The sequence below is a fragment of the Podarcis vaucheri genome (genome assembly GCF_965113315.1).
Source record: "Podarcis vaucheri genome assembly, chromosome: 2".
NCBI lineage: Eukaryota > Metazoa > Chordata > Lepidosauria > Squamata > Lacertidae > Podarcis > Podarcis vaucheri.
Window position 1 is genome coordinate 107802036 of NC_138760.1, and position 22859 is coordinate 107824894.

Genomic DNA, 22859 nt, shown 5'->3' on the forward strand with positions numbered 1-22859 from the left:
CCAGGCAGTGGCGTAGCATGGGTTGTCAGCACCCGGGGCAAGGCAAGTAATTTGCGCCCCCTAACCCGTGGATTTGCGCCCCCTAACCCGTGGATTTGCGCCCCCTAACCCGTGGATTTGCGCCCCCTAACCCGTGGATTTGCGCCCCCTAACCCTAACCCCCAGATGTTGCACCCGGTGCGGCCGGCCCCCCTGCACCCCCCATGCTACGCCACTGATTCCAGGTATAGGGCGGTATGTAAATTCAAGGAAGAAGAAGAAGAAGAAGAAGAAGAAGAAGAAGAAGAAGAAGACGACGACAACTTCACTGAATTTCCTGACTTTAGAGAGCAGTGTATGTTTACAAATGGAAACTGCTCCTCAGGTACCAACTCCTTTGCAAGCAGAAAAACAATAAAATGCTGCCAATAAATAAAAGGGATATGGGTTATGTAGAAAAACCAGGGGTGCACTTCTCCACCAGCTAGATGGCTCAATGGACTTCCTATGCTCCCGCTGTTGCTTCAGAGCAGCTAGTATTCAGAGGCTCATTGCTTCTGAATATGCATGTTAAGTTTAGTTATCATGACTCATAACTGCTGTCCCTGAATTTGCCTAAATGCCTTTTAACGGCATCTAATGGCCATTGTTGAGAGTGAGGGAGACTGTGTTTGTAGGTGGGTGCTTTAAGCGTGGGTGAATATGTGCATGTATAGGTTGAATTCATCTGTGTGGGTGCTGAGTGAGTGGAAGGGTACTGAGTGGAATCTTATTTTGTGGATTTTGACGTTTTATTGTTTTTATATGGTGTTTTTCATTTTTTCTTGGATTGCCTTGTAAGCTGCTTTTTGTGATTTGTCTTTTGCTTTTAATGAAAAATGGTATATAAAAACTAGAAAGCAATAATTGCCACACCTTGCCGCAGTGAACGGCCAAATTATACGTTGGGCATCAGCAGTAAGGCCCCAGCATTGGCCCGAGAGAGCTGTACTAAACTTTACCTGCTGAAATTGCAGCATGCAGGGCAAGCCATTCTTGGGATTCTGAAATAAACTGCCTGCAAGTTACAGGGAAGTTACAGGGAACCAGGCAGAGGGCCTTCTCGGTAGTGGCACCCACCCTGTGGAATGCCCTCCCACCAGATGTCAAAGAGAAAAATAACTACCAAACTTTTAGAAGACATCTGAAGGCAGCCCTATTTAGGGAAGCTTTTAATGTTTAATAGGTTATTGTATTTTAGTGTTTTGTTGGAAGCCACCCAGAGTGGCTGGGGGGACCCAGCCAGATGGGCAGAGTATAAATAATAAATTATTATTATTATTATTATTATTATTATTATTATTATTATTATTGCTATGGATGTACAGATGTGGCCACATAAAGCAGATAACTTTGAATTTTTAAAACATCTGCTCCATCCACAGGCATAGAAGAGACAACAACAACAACAACAACAACTGACAGGCAGCAGCAACAACAACAACAACAACAACAACAGACAGGCCACAACTTCTCAGGAAGTATTTGCATCCTGGAAGTGCAACTGGGGCAGATCAAGGCCAACTCCAAAATGACCAAAAGACCAGCATGTGTGAGCCTCACTGAAGTAAATGGAGGCTATAGAGAAGCAATGATTGGTGAAGTTCATCTCAGGACGACACCTGCCAGCAGTCTGCAAAGCATTAGTTAGGGTCATCAGTCACTGACTTTTATGAGCAAATCATGTGGGCTCGGGCAATTATGAAGCCCACAAAGAGAAAGCCCACATGAACAACCAATCTACTGAATATTCATGAACTCCCAGCCTGCCTGTGTGATATTGCACTCATGTGAGAGAGCATCTGTGAGCATCTCCTTCGCAGAGGACACAATGGGGATGAAAATATCACCTTTTTTTGACAGGCTTTTGCTGCAAGGGTCTAGCTGAAAGCTTCCAGAAGGAAGATCCAGCAGGCAGCAGAAGGACATCAGAATGGGAATACTATTGTGCAATGAAGTGCCAAAGCAGTTCATATATCATGTATGTTGGTATAGTTGCACTTATGGCGCGGCTGACAGCCCTCCTACTCTGACTACATCACTTGGTGAGACTCTTAATCTCAGGGTTGTGGGTTAAAGCCCTACGTTGGGTGAAAGATTCCTACATTGCAGGGGGAGAGGTGGACTAAATGATGCTTATGGTGCCTTCCAACTCTACAATGTCAGGGATTGAACCTGAAACCTTCTGCTTCCGAAGTATGTATTCTACAATCTACCATACTCTTGTATATATTTCACATACATTTTATTGGCTTGACAGAGTATTCTGGGAGCGTAGAAAGTTTATTCTATGGGCAGGTCTAAAACTCAAGTGGATTCTGAGCAATCAGACTAAAATGTCACAAAGCTATACTTTTAGTCTTCTTTTTCACCCTGACTAGTTGTACAAACGTGCAGGGAACATGTATTTAAGAGTAATTAATCTGGGATAAGTGATCTTCAGTATACCTCACTCTGTAGATTCAATGGCATAGAGTGTAATGCTATAGACACAGGATCACATGCCTCACATCAATTAATCAAAACAGCTTCCTGTTTCCATAGTATGCAGTACAGTAATGCAGATTAAAAGCAAATCAACTGCCCTTGCTGTACTCACCATTAGAGTGGCTAAGAGAGTTGGGGGGGGGGGGAAGGAGTATGGAATCAGAGAGAGTTGGTTATTCAAGATGAATTGAGTACAAGCATGTGATGCACTTCCATGTTCTATTTATCATCAGAGCCGCAGCTTTAGCTAATATATACACAGGCATTGCAAAACAAGCAGAACCACTTCTTTAAAATAAAGGCTCTTGCAGTGTAGTTTTTCCCATTAAAGAGCCTGGCTGAGCTGGCTAAATCAGGATTCTTGGAGGGAGGGTGATACTTAAGTCTGCCACTGTAGAACCAAATGAATGCTCAGGTGGCCAGTGCCATAATGCATTTACATGGCTCTCTGACTACAAATTAATAGTGGGATAAATCCAGCACACAGCTCTTTCCTCCATCTTGCCAACACCATCCCCTGAGAACGGCAAAGGAAATTGTGAAACCTTATTTGGGATGACACACAAGGTCCTCTAAGAGTAATTATTCTCTCTGTGACCTCTGGCAGGGCTGGAACAAGTGAGGCTTTCCCCCTCCATGTATTTAATCAATACTTGGAACATCTGTGCAGGTTACAATCAGTGGTGAGTGAAAAGCTTTTGACATAAGGGATTTATGAAAACGAAGAAAAAGGAGGAAGAGGATGTGCTCTATGGACTACAAATTAACCAAGAAGGTGGGATTTCTTTTAAAAACTTTTAAATGTTTATGCTCAAATTTAAAACCATTTTAAAGGAGTTAGCATGCCTGACCTAAAACACAACTGGTGAAATCCAGTGGAGTCCATTCACTAACAGAAAGGACTTCTGTTTGTAGGAGGCTTCTGTTCCCCCTCCCCATGACCCCCATGTGGGACCTTTTGGAGGGGTGCTGACAAGAGGAAAGGGAAGTCCACTCACATAATGTTGGATGTTGTCCAAATGGAACAGAGTTATTTAATGAATGAAGGTGCTTTATTTTGAATGCATATCCTAAATCTTGTTCTACATGGTGGGGTGCAGACCTGTGGGGGTGGGGCATCCCTCTAAATACTAAAAATAAATACTGGGCTTTTGGGTTATTGGTGATATGAAGGCAGAATATAAGCTGCAAAGGAATTCCTGGGTAGCCTGGCCAAACTTCTAGCACCAGGTGTGACCAGAGACTGGAGATTTGGAAGGTTGCCAGGGTAACTGCTCTGGGAGGAGGGCAAGGGGCTTCTGGGAAGAAGAAAGGGTGAGATCCATCTTGGTGAGGGGCAAGGAAGGACTGCCTGCAATGCTCTGGGCCATGCTGTAAGACCTGGATCCCCTCCATGCAAACTGAAGGTGTAAATATGTGAATAAAACCATATTTCTTAAAGCACGACAGCCTCCACCGTGTCTTCTGTTATCCAAAGGGACACAGACCCTGTGTGTGTGTGTCTGAGATCCCATGTGCTCTTGCCACGGCTTGGCATAGAGAGGGACAGGAGCCGGCTTTTGTAGCAACATTAATACTATCCACAACACTGTCCCAGAGATGTGTGTGGAGATGTCTGCTGCCTTTGGGGGAGTTCCTGGCAGCTTCCCTGCAGAGGGAAAATGCACAGTCAGCACAGTATCCAATGTGTCACTAGAATCATGCTCCTGGCTTCCATTGTTTTTTAACCAGCAAGTGGCAAAGTACTGGGGCAGCTGAGAAACACTAGGGCATCTGGTGGTATTAAAAAAAAAAGTAATACACCAGTTCAATTTAGAATTAAATTCCACTATTTATGGTTAGGTTTCTGCTGATTTGCATTGAGAAATGATCCCCATTCCCCCCAAGGTATGCTTAGGTACACAACATTTCTGGCCGCAGGCCTGTCTTCCAACTCTGCACATAACCCATAATGAATTACAAACACCCTATCTCCCTATCATTACAAGGGCCATGTAGATACCAGATGTGCTATTTAAGGGCAGGAGGCAGATAGTCTAGGCTCCTTCTGTTATTCCATCCACTGAGATCCATGAAATCAGCCTGGAAGTCATAGGCTAGATGAGGCACTTGTTCAGTATTTTTAAGCAGAGAAAAAACACATACTACAAATTCCAAATGGAGTAAGAAAGAACGGCTTGGTGCAGTTTCTCAACTGATGATTATACAAACTTTGTAAGAGGTCATAAAATGTATCGGATCAAAAGAGAGACCAAGTCAAATCACCTTTGTGCAAAGTATTTGCAAAAGAGAAAAATGAGAGAGGGAGAGAGAGAAGAGGGGTGGGCAGGAATAATCAAGGACACCTTTGAAGTTTCAAACCCAGTCCCAAAATACAGCAAGTCAGACTGTTGAGGGGAAAACATTTGTTATGCAGAATGTCTGCAAAATCAAGGCATATCGAAACATCTGAAGCGTTAGAATTAGGAATTTGCAGGAGCTCCTAATTAGGCAGCAAAGTTCTAGACTAGAGCATTAGAATAAAGGAGACTTTTAAATTCAAACAGGAGCAATGACTGAAATTATAGGAACAAAGAGAGCTAAGCTTCTTAGCCTGAGGAATTAGCATGAGGAAGAGGCTGTAGCTCACTGAAGGTACCTGTGATTTGCATGCAAAAGGTCCAAGTATCTCAGGACTGGGAAAAGCCTTCTGTCTGAAACCCTGGAGAACTACTGCCAGTCGGAGTAGACAAAAGTAAGCTAGATGTACCAACGGCCTGACTTGCTATAACCCAGCTTCTGATTTTCCTATCTTTTATGAGATGTGAAAATATGGTTATGCCCACCTGCCCTGATACGTATGTAGAAGATGCCTAACGCTGATAGAATATCAAGGCAAAGGAAAACTTGATTTCAGAAGAGCACATGTTTTGGGCCAGTTTAAATATACCATTTGTAGTGGTGACCCATGTGAAGAGGGTGACATTCCTTCCTGTGTGCCACTCCACTGTATGTCACCTTAATATGACATCACCAGCATCCCACCTGTATGCCACATGAATATGACATCACCAGCACCCAAAGCTACATGTAACACTAACACATGAGTGGACAAGCATGCAGGAAAATGATTTCAAACATGACTCTCTGCATACGAATTGCTTGCAGCAACTATGGACAAATGTGTGTGGACAGGGCAGTCTTCAAATGTGACTCGGAAAGAAGTTTCAAGTTCAGAAAACGTAGCTTTTAAGATACGAAACCACCTAAAACCTAAATTATCTGGCAATACAGGATTGTGGCCTGAAATAGCTAAGTTCCTTCCTCTCCCTCCTCCCTCAGACTAGCAGAAAATACAATTCGTTTGAACAACATGTCAAAGCAACACAGCAGTTTAGAAAACTCGGAAAATGGCCAGCACAAGTGATTTTCCATGCGCAGGCAAACCTTGTCACAGGAGCACAAGATGTTCAGGGCAAGATAATTTCAGTTGACTAACAAATGAGTCATTTATATTTCAGTGAGGCGTGTGGGGGAATATACAGTGTTTAATTAACATCCCCTTTCTAGCTTCGGAACAGGGTTTGCTTCCCCCCCAACCCCTCTGTAATACCTCCTCCCTGTGTCAATACACCAAGGAGAGGCAAAATTTGTAGGGGAGACAATGCATACTCCGTTAGAGTAATACAGAATCTAAATGATGGTGTATGAAATTTAGAAAGTGTTTGGCGGGTGGGGGTGCAATAGGCTCCTGACTCCAAATTAGGCCCCACTATACTACAATCACACAAGGCTGATAACCAGTGTGCTGACAATCTGCCGCTCAAACACCTAATTGGAATTCTGGAATGGAGAGCCCGATGCGATGCTTGTCAGTTTACATGCTGCTTTCTGCTGAAGCCACTTAAATGGATATTAAATTATTGTTTTTTAAAAGAGGAGAAAACAAAACACCCCCCCCCCACATTTTTTGTGCATGAGATATGATCAACGACCATTGCATTAACGTTTATTTTCACTACTGAATCAGCGAGAACTACGCTATGGTGTTTGCAACAAAAGGAGGGGCCATTTATATCAGTCTGGTTGCAAAACACAGCCACATGGGGGATGTTCACGTTACATTCGATAAACGTACAATCTGTGCAAGTGTGCACATTGAGTTGTATGCTCATGCAGTTATTCACAGGTACCATTCAGTGAGTGTATTGTTTGGGTACCTGTGTACACAAGAGTTAATCTGTACAAATCAACATGTCTTCACTCTTTTGCACAAATATATGTACATGAGAAGACAGCTTGTACCTGTGTTCAGTGTGACGTCTGAATAAAACTATGCCTGATAATACAATATACAATATACCAGACAAGTAACTTGTTAACATTGAATCTGATCCACCAATTTACCCATCAAGCAACTCTGTTCTGCAACAAACTAATTTAAATAGAGCTTACACAAAATATGATGAAAAACAAAATTCTAATTTTAATAGATATATGAGCATCCTAATATGTGCACACAATCAAACAATTTAACTTTTCATAGTAGCCATATACAGAATCTGAAATGGGGGTGATGGTAGGAGGCTCAGGCCTGCAACAAAATGCAATCTAATACATTGGGCCATATTTCCCTGTAAACATGGTGCTGATAATAGTTGCTTTGGCCCATTCATACAGAGGCTGAGGAAACATGCTTCATGAATTTCAGATCACAGTAGGTGGAAACAATTTATTGTTTCCTTCAGAGGCTTTACTTTAGGTGCTGAGGGTCCTAGCAAATTGTGATTTCTAAAACATAATATTCACAAGGCAGAGAGTGGTTGGAGCCATCTAGAGTGGCTGGGGCAACCCAGTCAGATGGGCGGGATACAATGAAGAAGAAGAAGAGGAGGAGGAGGAGGAGGAGGAAGAGGAAGAGGAAGAAGAGGAGGAGAAAGGCTGTCTGCATTAGGAATTGTGGAATTCTCGTTCTTAGTTTACTCAGGTCCCCCCCCCCTTTTACAGCTCATCCACATAAAGTATCAAGCAAATTATAATCCTCTTGTGTTTTCCCCATGCTCCGTCCTCCTGTTTTTTTGGACCCCAAAATAAAATAAAAATCCAACCTGAAAAAGAACTGAACAGTAGTGCTATCTCTCTATAGGAGAATCAACTTAGCACGATTCTCTTGTTTGTTCCACGGGGCTTGATCTTGCCGCAGGATTATGTGGCAGGTGAACTCCCCACATTTCTACTTTTGCCTTTCCCCAGAGCTTCCTGTCCTACTTTCACCCCAAAGTACAAGAGGGTATGTGGAAAAGAAGAGCACAAAGCATATAAAAATACTGCACGACATTCCATTTGGATTTGTGGGTTCAGAACTATCCCAGTTCAGCTGCAAGACACTTTCCTTCCAAGCAGTAAGTGTCATATGCATCATGCTAATTTAACCTAAGTGAAACATGGACCAGAAAACTTGTTTCGTCCTTGCTTGGTCTCTTCTTGGAGTAGGGCATTTCCTGGCAACTGCAGCAGTAGTTTCTTATAGCCCTTTGAAGTAATTTCGAAGTAATCATGTCAACCTGAAGTAATCACAAATGGACAAAGGCCTGTAAGATACCTGAGCTCAGGTTGGGTGAACTAGTGAGAGGTGGAGAGCAGGGTAGAGTCTGAAGGTGGCAGCAAGCGATCTGGGATGGAAGTTCTCAGGATGTCCGTACCAGATCCTATTCCCGCCTCCATACAGGCTCTGCCCTGCCTCTCCTTCTCACTGCTGTGGCATACTATCCAATGTGCTTCCAGAAGATGTGGTGATAGCCCACCAACTTAGCTTTAAAAGGGGGTTAGAGAAACTCATGGAGGATAAAGCAATCATGGCCTACTAGTCATGGTGGTTAAAGACCATCTCGAGACTACGCAGCAAGCCTTTCAATACCAGTTGCTGGAGGACACCAGCAGCAGAGGGCTCTTGCCCTCATGTAGTGCTTGTAAGCTTCCTCAAGGCCACTATGGGAAGCAGGATGCTGGGCTACTTTATGTTCTTAAACTGCTTAGCCCAGAACAAACTGTTCACTAGTAGATATCTTGGCTTTCTCCTTCCTGTCCCAATGAAAGTTCTAGGTGCATTTGCGCTTAAATAGCATCCCCACAGCAATCATTTTCAGGTACATTTGCTCTTCAACGCCCCTTACTCTAGAAATCATTGCGGCCAAGTATTCTGCCCATACCAACAGGAGGGGGAGAGGGAGGGTCTTGGAAACCAATTAATGAGCAGATTCAAAAATGTTGCAGTGAGGTAGCAGAGGCATTTTTAACCTCACAAGGAGAAACCTTTCCTGACTGAAGACTACCATTGAAAATAGTTCAGACAAAACGGAATGGGAATTACTTTAAAATGGGACTTAGCTTTGAGTAGCAGACCTTTGGCATTTTTGGTGAAGTCTTTAAGGTAGCACAAGACTCTTCCTTTGTTTACACTGAAACTTAAATCCCACTTCAATAATGCAAGCCCACTTTCAGCACGTTATGGGGATATAGTGCTGCAAATTGAGGTATTTATTTATTTATTTCACAAAATGTATATACCACTTGACTGTAAAAAAGGAACTCAAAGTGGTTTACAAAAAGATTAAACAATAAAATTGAGAGGGGACACACACCATAAAACTTAACAAAGATTAAAATTACCTCAACTTTCTAAGCATCTGAGTAGGCCTGTCTAAACAAGAACATTTTAGCAGGTGCAGAAAATAGTACAGTGAAGGTGTATGCTTAATCTCAAGAAGCAGGGAGTTCCTAAGTGCCACACTAAATAATTGAGTTCTTATAATGCAGAATAGGGGACGCGGGTGGTTCTGTGGGTTAAACCGCAGAGCCTAGGGCTTGCCGATCAGAAGGTTGGCGGTTCGAATCCCCGCGACAGGGTGAGCTCCCGTTGCTCGGTCCCTGCTCCTGCTAACCTAGCAGTTCGAAAGCACGTCAAAGTGCAAGTAGATAAATAGGTACCGCTCCGGCGGGAAGGTAAACGGCGTTTCCGTGTGCTGCTCTGGTTCACCAGAAGTGGCTTAGTCATGTTGGCCACATGACCCGGAAGCTGTACGCCGGCTTGCTCGGGAAGTAAAGCGAGATGAGCACCGCAACCCCAGAGTCGGTCACGACTGGACCTGACCTCATGGTCAGGGGTCCCTTTACCTTTACCTTTAATGCAGAATGGGTATTATGTGGCACCTGTAGTGCCAATAACGTGGTCTTGATCACAGTTGTAACTCCACTTCTAGATTATTGTGCAGTATTATAACCAAGAAGTATTAAAGAGCTGTGAAGTAGCCCAATCCAGCTATCCAGTGATTGAATGAGTGTGCACATGGTTACACCTTTCTCTTAGGCAAATTCTTACAACCATGTTTAGCACGTAGTTACAGCTAAGGTGAACAACTGTAGAGCTTTCTAGCCATATGGCCACCATATGCATCGATGTAGGCATGTTAACAAGTAACTGGCATCCTACTACTTAGAAAATATCATTCCAGTTCAACTGATTGCACCAGTCTGGATTAGCAACCAGCTTACCTCTGGGTAGATGGGAGGTGTCGATGCAATTATGAGACTAAGAGAAAGTCAAACTTATACCTACTTTACATAGGAGTAAGCCTTATTGATCTCAATGGAACACCTGAATAGAATAGAATCATTAAAAAAATAACCAACCAAACCTATTAATCTATCCACATAACTTTTCACCCTTATGTATCTCTTCTAATACAGAATTTTGAAATTAGGCATAGGATTTCCAACAATCTCATCTACTCATTATACTGATCATACTTAACACATTCTAATCACCTCTACTTATCTAAATAAATGAAAAAAACCTCAAAGCACTCCATCTTTTGCATTAGGATTTGATCTTGATTACCTTTTCCAGAAAACCAAAATTGGTATTTTTAACATACTGGATTAAGTGGTCTCTGAAGTACCCAGTTGTTTCAGAGGAGACTCTAGGGGATGAGTGCTAGCTCCTTAATCACAAGAGCTTGCAATCATTGTAATTTTAAAAAGGCAAATGGGATTTACCCTCGTGACACAAACAGTAGACAAGCATTATCCAGAAGATAGTTCAGTGATGCTAAATGTTGCACTGAAAATAGGGCCATAGTTTCCAAACTTGATTATCAGAAGTTCAAAATACATTTACTAGTGCTTAATGAAGAGAATTAATGTATCTTTTAAACAGGGATTAATATGTATGCAAATTAGGAAAAGGGTTTTTTAAAGTAAGATTTTTCACTCATCATTTCAGAAAATGTGCTTTGCATCATTAGGAAAAAAATTAATTCACATTGTCAGCAGATTCAATTTAGGTATTTTGCATGTAAACAATAGTGTGACTCAAGTCCTTTTCTAGTTTATATTTAAATTCAGAACCTGAATACTATAAATGCTAATTAAATACTCTATTTAATGGCAAAAATGAAGAGGCAAGCTAATTTCAATTTGCAGATTCCTCTAATTACAATGTTTTCCTTTGGAAAATGGAAATTGTATCTCAAATCTTTTAAGAAAAATGAATCATTAATCTTTATTCATTCACCTTTTAAAAAACTTTTTAATGCTTCTTTTGTATTAGGATTGATTCTAATGGAGATACAATTGTTTTTCCTGACAAAAGGCTTTTTAATATTAAATTAAATATTACCAAAGTTAAATTAGATTTAGCTCACAGATTTAGCTTACATTAGCAATGCTAAAGAAAAATAACTATTTTTTTTAAAAAAAGGATATTAGAGAGGGTTTTTAAAAAAAAGAAATTATAGTAGATAGTAATGATTTTCACATAGACATATTTTGAAAAGGATTCATATATTATAGAGTACTATGGAACATTTATTCTTTTTTAAGGCCCTGGTCTTGTTTTCAATTATAGTTACTTTCAAAACATGTATCTTAGCAAAACTTGTACAATTGTTTAGTTGAATAGCATTTAGGAGCTGGTAAAAAAGGTAAAGGGACCCCTGACCATTAGTTCCAGTCGTGACTGACTCTGGGGTTGCGGTGCTCATCTCGCTTTATTGGCTGAGGGAGCCAGCATACAGCTTCCGGGTCATGTGGCCAGCATGACTCAGCCGCTTCTGGCAAACTAGAGCAGCACACGGAAACGCTGTTTACCTTCCCGCTGGAGCGGTACCTCTTTATCTACTTGCACTTTGACATGCTTTCGAATGGCTAGGTTGGCAGGAGCTGTGACTGAGCAATGGGAGCTCACCCCGTTGCAGGGATTCAAACTGGCGACCTTCTGATCAGCAAGTCCTAGGCTCTGTGGTTTAACCCACAGCGCCACCCGCATCCATTAGGAGCTGGTAACATCCCCTAATTTGGGTCCCCGGGGTGGCTTCCTTTGGATGTAACACTAAACATTTACTTAGCACTACGTTGACAAGTTTGGGGCTTTTCAGCTTGCCTGATGGAATGATCCCTATCTGCTGTTCTGGGTAAAAAAATTCCTTCCAGTAGCACCTTAAAGACCAACTAAGTTAGTTCTTGGTATGAGCTTTCGTGTGCATGCACACTTCTTTAGATACACTTCTTTAGATACACTTCTTTAGATGCATGCACACGAAAGCTCATACCAAGAACTAACTTAGTTGGTCTTTAAGGTGCTACTGGAAGGAATTTTTTTATTTTGACTATGGCAGACCAACACGGCTACCTATCTGCTGTTCTGGGGTTTTTCAGGGCCCTCTGGAACTCATAGAGGGGACACGAGGAGGAAAGGGGGTGGAAATCCTAATGCACTAAATGGGACTCATTGCACTGGCTTCCGATAGTACAACTACTTAGCTAAATCTGGTTCAGGGTTTCAGGCAAAAAAATTCCCCATCCCTACCCGAGATTAAACCTCAGACCTTCTACATTGCAAAGCAGATGCTCCGAGCTGCAACCCTTATCTTAAAAGAATGAGGAAACTAATTTGTTTATTCTTTTTATTACTAAACAATAGCGGGTGGGGAATGTTCAAATCCACTCAGCAGATCCAAAGGGCCATATGTGGCCTTCTGCGCATGCACTGTGGTTTATTTGGGGCCGCAAGCCCATGCGTACCTTCACAGCCTTTCAATATTAGCACCTGACTCCACGGAAAGCATGGCGGCGGCTGGAAGACAAGCTGGAGCTTCTGGCAACCAATCAAGTAACGGATTGGGACCACAGTTCTGTAGGTTGCCCTCAGCTGCAAATTTCTAAATGTTGGTGGAGAGGTAGCATAAAGAACTGTGATTTGTGCTCAGGGCAAGTGATTCAGACCTACCATTCCCACAAGCTTCATGCAATCCAGGCAGAAAACAAACAGCAATCGGCAGAACAGTGTGAACTGGGCCTGAGTGCCGACTATCAAAGCCTTAGCTTATAAAAAGAAAGATGTTCCCTGCAGTGCTAACCACTGCAATGGCATATGAGTAATTGCAGCCGAATCCTATACATGTTTTTCCCCCCTGCGGAACGAATCCCCACTTACAAGCATAGGTTTGTAGCCTAGGATTATTAAAAAGGGAAAGGAAGGCATATTTTTTCTTTGCTCTATAGAAAGGTAAATAGGTATTCAAAGCTTGAAGTTGCTGAGGGGAGTGTTTGTGTGAAGAAGAAAGGAATGACTGGGCAGCAAAAGGTGCCGTGAGACAGAATCATTATTGATTGCGCACAGTTCTTAGAAATTAAAAGCACAGTGCTTAGAACACAAAGACACACTGTTACATTTTCAAGCTCTGGGCTACATGTCATGTTGACCCACCGTGCGGCTCAAGGAGGTGTGAGAAGGCCAGGTTGACATCTCCCTAGTAACAGCCAGAGGGAGCAATGACTCAGTCAGCAAAGGAAAATAAAAACCAAACTTTGCCTCTATCTATTCCCTGTTTCCAGGCTGAATGCTCCCAAGCCAAAGGGTGAGTTTGGACTCTTGTTATTTCGCCTCATTGCCACCAACATTAAAAATCAACACTGGCTTGTAGTAAGAACTGCACAAGGCTTGTATGTGGAAGATTGCTTTCTTGTGCACAAAAAACTTGAAAAGTTGAGGAATTCACTCCAAAGGCAAACTAAAGTTTTGGGGCCATGTCTGAATTTTGGCACATCTGGTGGTTCCGTTGGGTGGTGGTCTTGTTTCGGAAAATGATTGCTATGCTGTTGGTTTAATGATTGAATATACAGTCTCCATAAGCCCTTTGTTTGAATTGAAGCGTTAATTGGAAGGAACGGTTCATGCAAAGCATTATTAGTTAGTTTGGAACCTTTTGACAAAGACCAAACTTCTTACTGCTGGTAACTGCTGAAGCTGGAACATGAACTGGCTAAAACAATGGCTAGCTACAACATGGAATATGGCAGAAATTAACAGAATATACTTGGCTGCAAGAGGGGAGAAAACATATAAATCAATATCACAATACAGGGATTCAAGGATCGCAGCCAACTAAGTTCTATTCAGAGTAGACCCAGTGAAATGAATGAACCTAATTTACTCATGCCTATTACAATGAATCTACCCTGTGGATACAACCCTTGGTTCCCTTGGTATATTTTTGAAAGCAAAGTAGATTTGATTTTTATACCACTGTATTTTTTATTATTGTATTTTCCCATATTTCACTTCATTTGCCATAGTATTTCTAACACACTCATTTATCACCAGTATATTTCTTCCTGAATTGTTGTTGTAGCAGTAGTATCTGTTGCTAGGCACTGACTACACATAACTGAAAAACCTCCTCATATGGGACTTACATCTAAGTAAACACAAGGAGCTTCTTTTGATATCAAAACCTGGATGATATTCACTAGTTTATTACAACAAGCCAGCTTGAACCCATATTTGCTATTTTAAGATGCGCACGGTCCACAGTGCAAGAAGTACCTGCGGCAGTTCACAGCAAATTTGCCTAAACATATGAAACTGTCTTGTACTTAGTCAGACAATATACTGAGTTCACCAAGCACAGAACAAATAAATCTGTACTGGGATAAGCCAAGGGCAGCCAATGTGTGATCCTCCAGATGTTGCAGGAATATAAATCCCATCCTGCATGACTACTGGCCATGCTGCCTGGGTCTGAAGGGAGCTGAAGTCTGGCAAGACCCAGGTGTCACCACTTTGCCTAATCTGACCCAAGGTTTCAGGAGAGGTCTTCCTCATCCCCTTTACCTGAAATACTTTAAGTGAACCAGAACTTTCAGCATACATGTGCCCTTCCCATTCCCATGCTTATTTACATGGCACAAATCTGGAAACAAATATCAATTGTCAAAGGTGTATTTAGTGTATTTGTCATTGGATTAGCTTGATGAAAATAATAAAAACAAGAGAATCATAGAATTGAAAGGAATCCAAAGAGTCATCAAAGCCAATCTCCTGCATTGCAAGAAGCAATGAATGCAGAGAAATCACAATGCAGTCACAAAAGTGCATACAATCATTGAGTTTAAAAATGCTTTAAAAAGGCTCACCTCCAGTAGACAAGAACAGCAATAAGGAGTATGAGGCACACAAACGTCAAGGCTGAGACTACAATGAGGGGAATGATCCATTCCATTTTGCCAGTAGCAGGTCTGGTTGCCATACTGGAAATATTCTTGTCTGCTGCATGGCAAATAACAACAAAATCAGTAACTGCAAGAAGAAACTGAACGGCTACAAAATAATTTGAACAGCAGGCCATTGTGCACATTACACAGAGGCAAACCTGAGTTTGCCATCAAGCGTGCACTTGGCAAGGAGCTACAGCCAATTATGGCTCCCTGGCAATTGATTGTATGGTACTTCTAACAGTGAACATATCTTCGTTGCTTTCAATTTCCTTTTTTGGTGTGGATGCAATACATTTCTTGTGTTCACCTGGAAATGTAATGTATAAAATGGCCCAAAGTGAAAATGGTACTTCTTTCCACGAGTGAAGACCAGACTTCAAAACAAAGATGAGTGTTTTATGAAGCAAGGAATTACACTGGAAACACAAAACCTTAGTTGCGTGACATAGGAATGTTTTGCTATCATGAAACATTCTTTAGGTTCCAACTTCAAATAGTCATAGGAATTGGGTGCATGAATATATTTTTTTCAGTTTTCCCAGTTTTTGCCCATGACTGTTTTCATCCTCTACTCCCTCCCAACATTTCAACATTGTACTGTATAAACAATCATTGACTGCAGCGTATCTCACTGTGAAGTTTGAAATGTCTCTGAAGATGTAAATTGCTGGATTCTCACAATAGATTATTGTAGAAAGATACAAACCTGAGTTCATATATGCCTCAAAGCAATACATTTTGGGTAACTTCATGGAAGACAATGTGGAGAGTACACAGATCAATGTCGACAATTTCTAAAATCTTTAAACAAGGCTAACAATGGGGAAACAGTTGCACATATTTAAATGAATGAACTAACAGGGTCCTCATATAGTTTCTCCTATATGTCACAGTTCAACTCAGGTTTCTACATGGCTTAAAGCAAAGATTTTACCAATGTTCATATTTTGTATCTCTGTTCACAGTTTGAATAATGTTATCCAAACCAGCATAGCTTCTGCTATAGTAAGTCCTGTCTCACTAACCCATTAGAGATCTTTGAGAGCATGGAGATAGAGGTGATATAGTTGACATCCTATGATTCTATGATTCTATGTACTTGGACTTTCAAAAAGTTTTCAACGAAGTATCTCACCCAAGATTGCTGGGTAAGCTTAGCAGTCACAGAACAAGAAGAGAGGCCCTCTTATGTATCAGGAACTGGTTAAGTAACAGAAAGCAGACAGGATGAAAAAATGGACAGTTCTCTCAATGGAGGGAAGAAGAAAGTAGGGTCCCTCTAGGATCAGTATTGGGACCTGTGCTTGTTCCATAAACTATCTAGAGTTTGGGTAAGCAGTGAGGAAGTCACGTTTGCAAATACAAAATTGTTCAGCGTGATTTAAAAAAAAAAAAGAACTCCAGAAGGATCTCTCTAGAACTGAGTGAATGGGTGGTAAAATAGCAAACACAATTCAATGTAAACAAGTGTACAAAACATCTTAATGGGGCAAAACATTTTAATTTCACATATATGCTCATGGGGTCTGAACCAGCAGTGACCGACCAGGAACAAGACCTTGGGGTTGTAGTGAATAGCTTGATGAAGATGTTGATCAGTATGTGGCAGCTGCGAAAAAAGGCAATTTCTATGCTAGGGATCATTAAGAAAGGAATTGAAAATTAAACTGCTGATATCATAACACCATTACGCAAATCTATGGTGTGACTGAACTTTCATTAGTCTTCAGCAAAGCATAAAGTTTTTTATTCTATTTTATGATCACAGAGTTAGGGTCTCTTGCAATGATGCAGAATCTGGTTTACCGAGCTGGTCCTCTGTTAATACATACAGAAAGTCTTTAAGTGTGATGCTCTAATACTGCGATGGGGACCCTGTGGCTCTCCATACACTGTTGGACTACAAACTCCATCAGCCCCAACCAGCATGGCACAATGGCACTTAACACTGGCCATAAAACATAGTTAAGTCAGTTAGCTAGACCAGTTTCCTAAAGAAATCCTGATTGGGAAGGCAAAATTTGTTCTTGGATTCCTGACTATAGTTTGTTTGGGAGGAGAGAAAACCTCATAGAATCATAGAATTGGAAGGGACCCAAGGGTCAATAATGTGAGCCTTAGTTTGGACACAACACTAAGCCAACACTCAATGAATTGTCTCCTTACTGCAGGAAGGGAGAAGTGAAGCGGGGATGTGCAGAAGCTAATTTGGTTATGGCCAGTATTATGTCCAAACAGCCAGTGTCAAGATGTCTGTCAAGATCTATTGAGTGGACACAATCAGAATAAGCAAATGCATCAAAAGGACTATAAACAAGCCACCATAAGCAGCAGAAGTGATCACTGTCAAGTTTGTGGCACCACTTGGCATCTTGGGCTCCTGGCCAATGAGATGGAAACCTGCATACAGGACATTCTTATTTTGTGTGTGTTAGATTTCTAGAACGCTACACAGCAGACTTCACAAGATTAAACTGGGAACAGTGATACTGGTAAACCCATGTCTCTTTATACATTTACACAGCACTTCTAGAACGCTTTACAGATTTTTAGCACATTTGTCTTATGCGACTGGGCGTAATTACTGCAACATGAAAGCAGGAATGATTCTTACAATATGGGCAACAGACACTGGGATACAGTGGCTTGATCATGATTACCTAGAGAGTTCATGGATGAGCAGGCATTCAAACCAGCAAATTTCAGTTCCAAGTCCAACACCAAGTCCTAATTAGGTGTCTTGCATTGTATGCATGGATAATGCGCTGGACGAGCCTGCCTTTTGGTCTGATCTCTTCTTATGTGACGGCAGCAGCCAGTGGCAAGAGACTAGCTTGAGACTTTAGTAGCTGGTACTACTGACATATTATTATATATAATTAGTTTGGAAGAAATATTCCATTTTAACCAATTTGGATCTACAAAAAGAGGAAGGGGGGAGAGAGCGCTGTCCCAGAGCACCAGGAGAGGTGGAAGCATAATAGTACATTTGAATAGAAATCCACATTTGAACATTTGCTTTTTAAAAGCTAATCTTGAAAGTATTTTACAGCAAATATAAAGGGAGTATTCAAAAGTACCAGCAAAAGTAACTGGTGGTGCTCAGTGCTAGCAGACGGTCCGCAGTACATCTGGGCTGCCAGCAGGGGTCCAGCACTGAGAAGCCTATAAAAATGTGGCCTGCTGAGTAATACTGAAGGAAAATGTACGTTAAACAGAATGACACAGACGGTTCTGGTTCCCTGCATCCCGACAACAAAAACAACAACCGCCACCCAGCATTTTCAGCTTTCCGTTTTAAACAAAGGCAGCTCAGCAGCAATAGACAAATATAATGTATCCTTTTTGTAACTTTGCCCATTTTTTTTTTTTTTTTGGTAGGGGTGAGGAAACTCCAGTTTTGCTAAGAAATGCAAACACTTTCCTGTGGCATATGTCACCGCTGAATTAATTCAGTTTGCCTTTTACTGGCTTGGAATGCATCCCAGTAGGAAGGAATAAAAATTATTATAGCGTATCTGCTTCAGGGAGTCCTACCTAACATGATCACCGGCACTTTAAAAGCCATTTCTCCACAAACTGAAATGTGTAGCTTATTCCATAAGAATTGCTTTCCCGAGGAAAGCCTCATTCAGCAGTTTTCATCCATTTCAGAATCTGGGCCAGGAGAAATATATGAAACTGTTAAGGGTGCTTTGGCAAGGTATTACAGGGGTCGGGGGGTGGGGGTGGCACCGGATGAGCATATTAACTTCTGTTTGTCTGCCCACCCTAATGGGATCCTGAGAATGGACACTTAGTTAACATAACATAACAGATTATACATGTTATGAAGTCACCTTTCTTTGTACCAGAATGAAAATTCTCTCCCATCCTTTTTAGACATTTTATTTCTCACTCTTCTAGTAACATACAGGCAGACGCCACAGAACACAGTATTACCAGAATTCCACCATGCACTGAACACCCATCCATTCAACTGGAGGACACTGATGAGCCTATGGGAGCATGAAACCCTGTGTGCAAATGAATCAATGCACACTGTTTCCAACACAGTACAAGCCATTCAAGTATAAATAGCGGACACTGGACAGCTTTAAAAACCCATAACTGACTAGCTAAAGCATTTTACTCACTGTAACGCGAGAGGCAACAGCAGCATATGCTACTTTCCATTTAGTTGCAGGTATTTCTCTCGCCTCCCTCTACACCTTAGTATGTCCTTTTTTTCTGTTGAGACTGGCAACACTTTTCTACAGTGTCATATTGTGTATACACAGTCTGCCAGCAAAATCTGGTCTGATTTTCTTTTGTTTATCTGCATGCTAACTGTCTTAGTGATTGCAGGCTCCTACACGCGGCAGTGCAAAACATTCACGAATCACAAGAAATTATAACTTAATAATTCTTGCCGCATATGGAGAATGGGGGGGAGAGGGAACCCACACAGATGCTTAATTATCCTAATGAGGTTATTCCCAAAGGCTTTTGCACAACCTCAAGCTTGTTTTTTTTTAAATTTCTGTACAACTGAAATTCAGACAGCAACACTGAAGGCCTAGGCGTACAGAGGCTAAATGAGCCTCAACACACAAAGGATCGTCTTGGTGACCATGCCTATTGAAGGGAGATGATCAGAGCATATCAGGGTAAACAGGGGAGAAAGGGAGGGAGGTGGCAGTATTCCAATGAGGCAACGTCCTGCCACCTATTGGTTTAATCCAGGGGTCAGCAAACTTTTTCAGCAAGGGGCTGGTCCACTGTCCCTCAGACCTTGTTGGGGGCTGGACTATATTTTGAAGAGGGGGGGGGGAATGACGCAAGAGCACTACGAGCCCTGGTGGCTGCTTACCTGTGTCTTGCGAGCGGCAAGGGCTGGCAGCAGCGGCAGCGGAGGGACGATGAGCGGCGCACAAAAGGGCCCTGGAGAAGGGCTGTTTTAAATGGCAGCTGCTTGAGTGCTGCTGCTGCTGGCACCAATGAAGCCCAGCCAACCTTCCTCCTCTAGGCAGGGCAGGGAGAAGCCAGGAGGAGGGAGGGAGGAGGGGCCGCCGCCACCGTGTGAGGGAGAGGAAGAGGGAAAGAATGTGCACACTGGAATCCCACACAGTGATTCCCAGTCTGTCTATGGGTCAGATCCAGAGGGCAATTGGGCCTGAACCGGCCCACGGGCCTTAGTTTGCCGCCCCATGGTTTAATCCCTGCAGAGTATATGGAGGGGAGAATCTGGTTAGATTATGGCGATCTGTTCCTGATGCACACCTGGAAATCAAACATGGGAATCCTCTTGGTTTTGACAATTGCAGCTGCTTTGCTCCTTTTCCCCTGGACTCCTGGTTTATTTCTCCAAACAAACCCATGAGCCATAGAACAAATCTTGGCTACAGTTTATGGTTTATCTGGAGCGAAAGAAACCATGATTTAACACAAGGCCAAAACTATGGCTCAGTTCACAGCAGCAGAACCAGAGAAGGAACAAAGTGGATGTGCTCTTCCCTCTGGGAACCTGCACATTTGCTTATACTAATCCATAGTTTAGCTTATACATGCAAATGGGGTTACTGGCAATGGGCTTCACCAAGCAAAAAAACCCTCTTAAAATGGCCTCCAGATGGTTGCTGCTTCATACAGTGAGCCATTTCCTAGCCACCAGCTCATCACTCCATGTAGTCAGCCCTCACCATGGGGTTTCTTTCCACACCACCACCAACTGTTCCTATCGGCAGTGTGGAGAGGTTCAACCGCACAGAGGTTTACGGTGGTCTTATTTTGTGAGAAGGCCCCCAGCAGCTAGTGAACCACTAGTGTTTTCACCAGCCTGAGAAACTGAATGCTTGGAAGATAGATTTGTAAGTAATAAACACAAGACACACAATTAGTATGACAATTGCTAAACATTTATTTAGCAGGAAGGAAAGCAACACAGTACGCAGAACAGATGTAGGTACAGGATAGACATAATTCAAGTTAGACAAGATGGTATGTGAAGGCAAAGAAGTGAGCTGAGAAAGGAGCACAAAGTGTTGCCTTGTACCCCAAGCCCCTGTTCAAAACTCCTGGCAGATGGGTGGCATATAAATAATAAAATTATTATTCTTGTTGTTTAGAGATAAGGAAGAAGGAGAAAGGCACTATATAGGGTTGAGATTTGGGGCTCCTATGTGGCCCTCCAGATTTTGCAGGACTACAGCTCCCATCATCCCTGACGTCTGGCCATGCTGACTAAAGCTGATGGGAGTCAAAATCCAGCAACATCTGAGGGGCCACAGGTAAGAATCTCCAACTCTGCTCTAATGTGTACGGTTTTGTCTTTGTGGAAGGTGTTTTGTTGACTTTGGGGATGTTTGCATCATTATCGCTTGCCACTTGCTTTGTGATTTCATCTCACTGAGCTGTTTTTAAATATTGCACAATGCCTTGAATGTTGGAAAATATTTTAAAACAAACTTCAAGCAAATCAGCAAACCTAAGCTGTCAAAAAGTAGCTCCTGACTTTTCTACTGAATGAGTAGAGAAGAGGAAGGAAAAAACGGATAACATCACTGTCACTTTATCCAGGAAAAGCTGCTCTCCCCTTTGTGAGTCTATAGGAAACTACAACTGTTCTGGAGGCAGCTAACTTTTTTTGGTTGATGGGCTATTTTCACTCCCAGCCAACCTTCTGGTGGGCATGTGTCAGTGCTGAGTTTGACCACCCCACACTGTCACATGCATTTTTTTGGATGCACAAACACGCTCCCACACACAGAGGACATAACCACAAAACTCCCCAATCTCAGTTAAGATGTGCAGATCAGCTGAGGGTCATCATTCCATCACCATTCATCCAATGACTGACTTTATGACTGGGGAAGGGGACATTTATATCTTCATCAGGGTAGAGGGCTGCTTGTCTGTTTTATTTTCTTTTTACAACCAATAAAAAGAATGGAATCATTTGGTGGTGGGGATTGCTTAGGGGATGGATTAGGTCTCCCCAGATGGGGAATGGATCAGCCACTTCTGAACAATTCCTTCCATTCATTTTTTCAATGGATGCAAATTTTCTTTGATATACTCCTACTGCCAACTTCCAAACAGGACTAAGTTATAAGGCCATGGTGGGTGGTAAAATCTGGCAGTATATTTGCTCCTTTCCCATTTTGGGGGCCTCTGGGGTTTCCCCACAGATTCTCAGGTATTCAATCAAATGGGACTGAGTTCTTCCCAGTGCCAGTGATTATTACCGTATTTTTCGCCCCATAGGACGCACCGGCCCATAGGACGCATCAAGTTTTTTTGGGGGGAAATAAAGGGGAAAAAATTATTCCCCCCCAGGCGCTTGTGGGGCAGGCAGTGGGGAGAAGCGCTCTTCTCCCCACCGCCCGCCTTGAGATCAGGTCCGGGGACAGCAGGAAGACGCGCTGCGTCTCCCTGCTGTCCCTGGAGCTTGTGGGGCAGGCAGCGGGGAGAAGCGCTCTTCTCCCCGCCGCCCGCCTTGAGATCAGGTCCGGGGACAGCAGGAAGATGCGCTGCGTCTCCCTGCTGTCCCTGGAGCTTGTGGGGCAGGCAGCGGGGAGAAGTGCTCTTCTCCCCGCTGCCCGCCTTCAGATCAGGTCCGGGGACAGCGGGGAGACGCGCTGCGCCTCCCCACTGTCCCCGGAGCTTGCGGGGCTGGCAGCGGGGTCTCCCCGCCGTCAGCCTCCAAACCACTTCGGGAGACAGCGGGATGGCGGCGTTCCGCCTACCTCTGTCCCCCAACCTTGTGGGGCTGGCGCTGGGGCTCTCCTGAAGCCTGGAGAGCGAGAGGGGCCGGTGCGCACCGACCCCTCTCGCTCTCC

The 22859-nt window shown here is 42.8% G+C and overlaps 1 protein-coding gene across 5 annotated transcripts in view; it reads right to left on the reverse strand.

The window, feature by feature from the left end:
- Positions 1-22859, reverse strand: part of PTPRG (protein tyrosine phosphatase receptor type G) — a 560158-nt gene that overhangs the window by 61425 nt on the left and 475874 nt on the right. For 4 of the 5 annotated variants that reach the window (XM_082209226.1, XM_082209222.1, XM_082209224.1 and 1 more), the window contains exon 13: positions 14959-15091. In XM_082209226.1, coding sequence (XP_082065352.1) covers positions 14959-15091 — 133 coding nt within the window. The remainder of the gene's footprint in view (positions 1-14958; positions 15092-22859) is intronic. The other variant, XM_082209223.1, reaches the window with a different exon arrangement.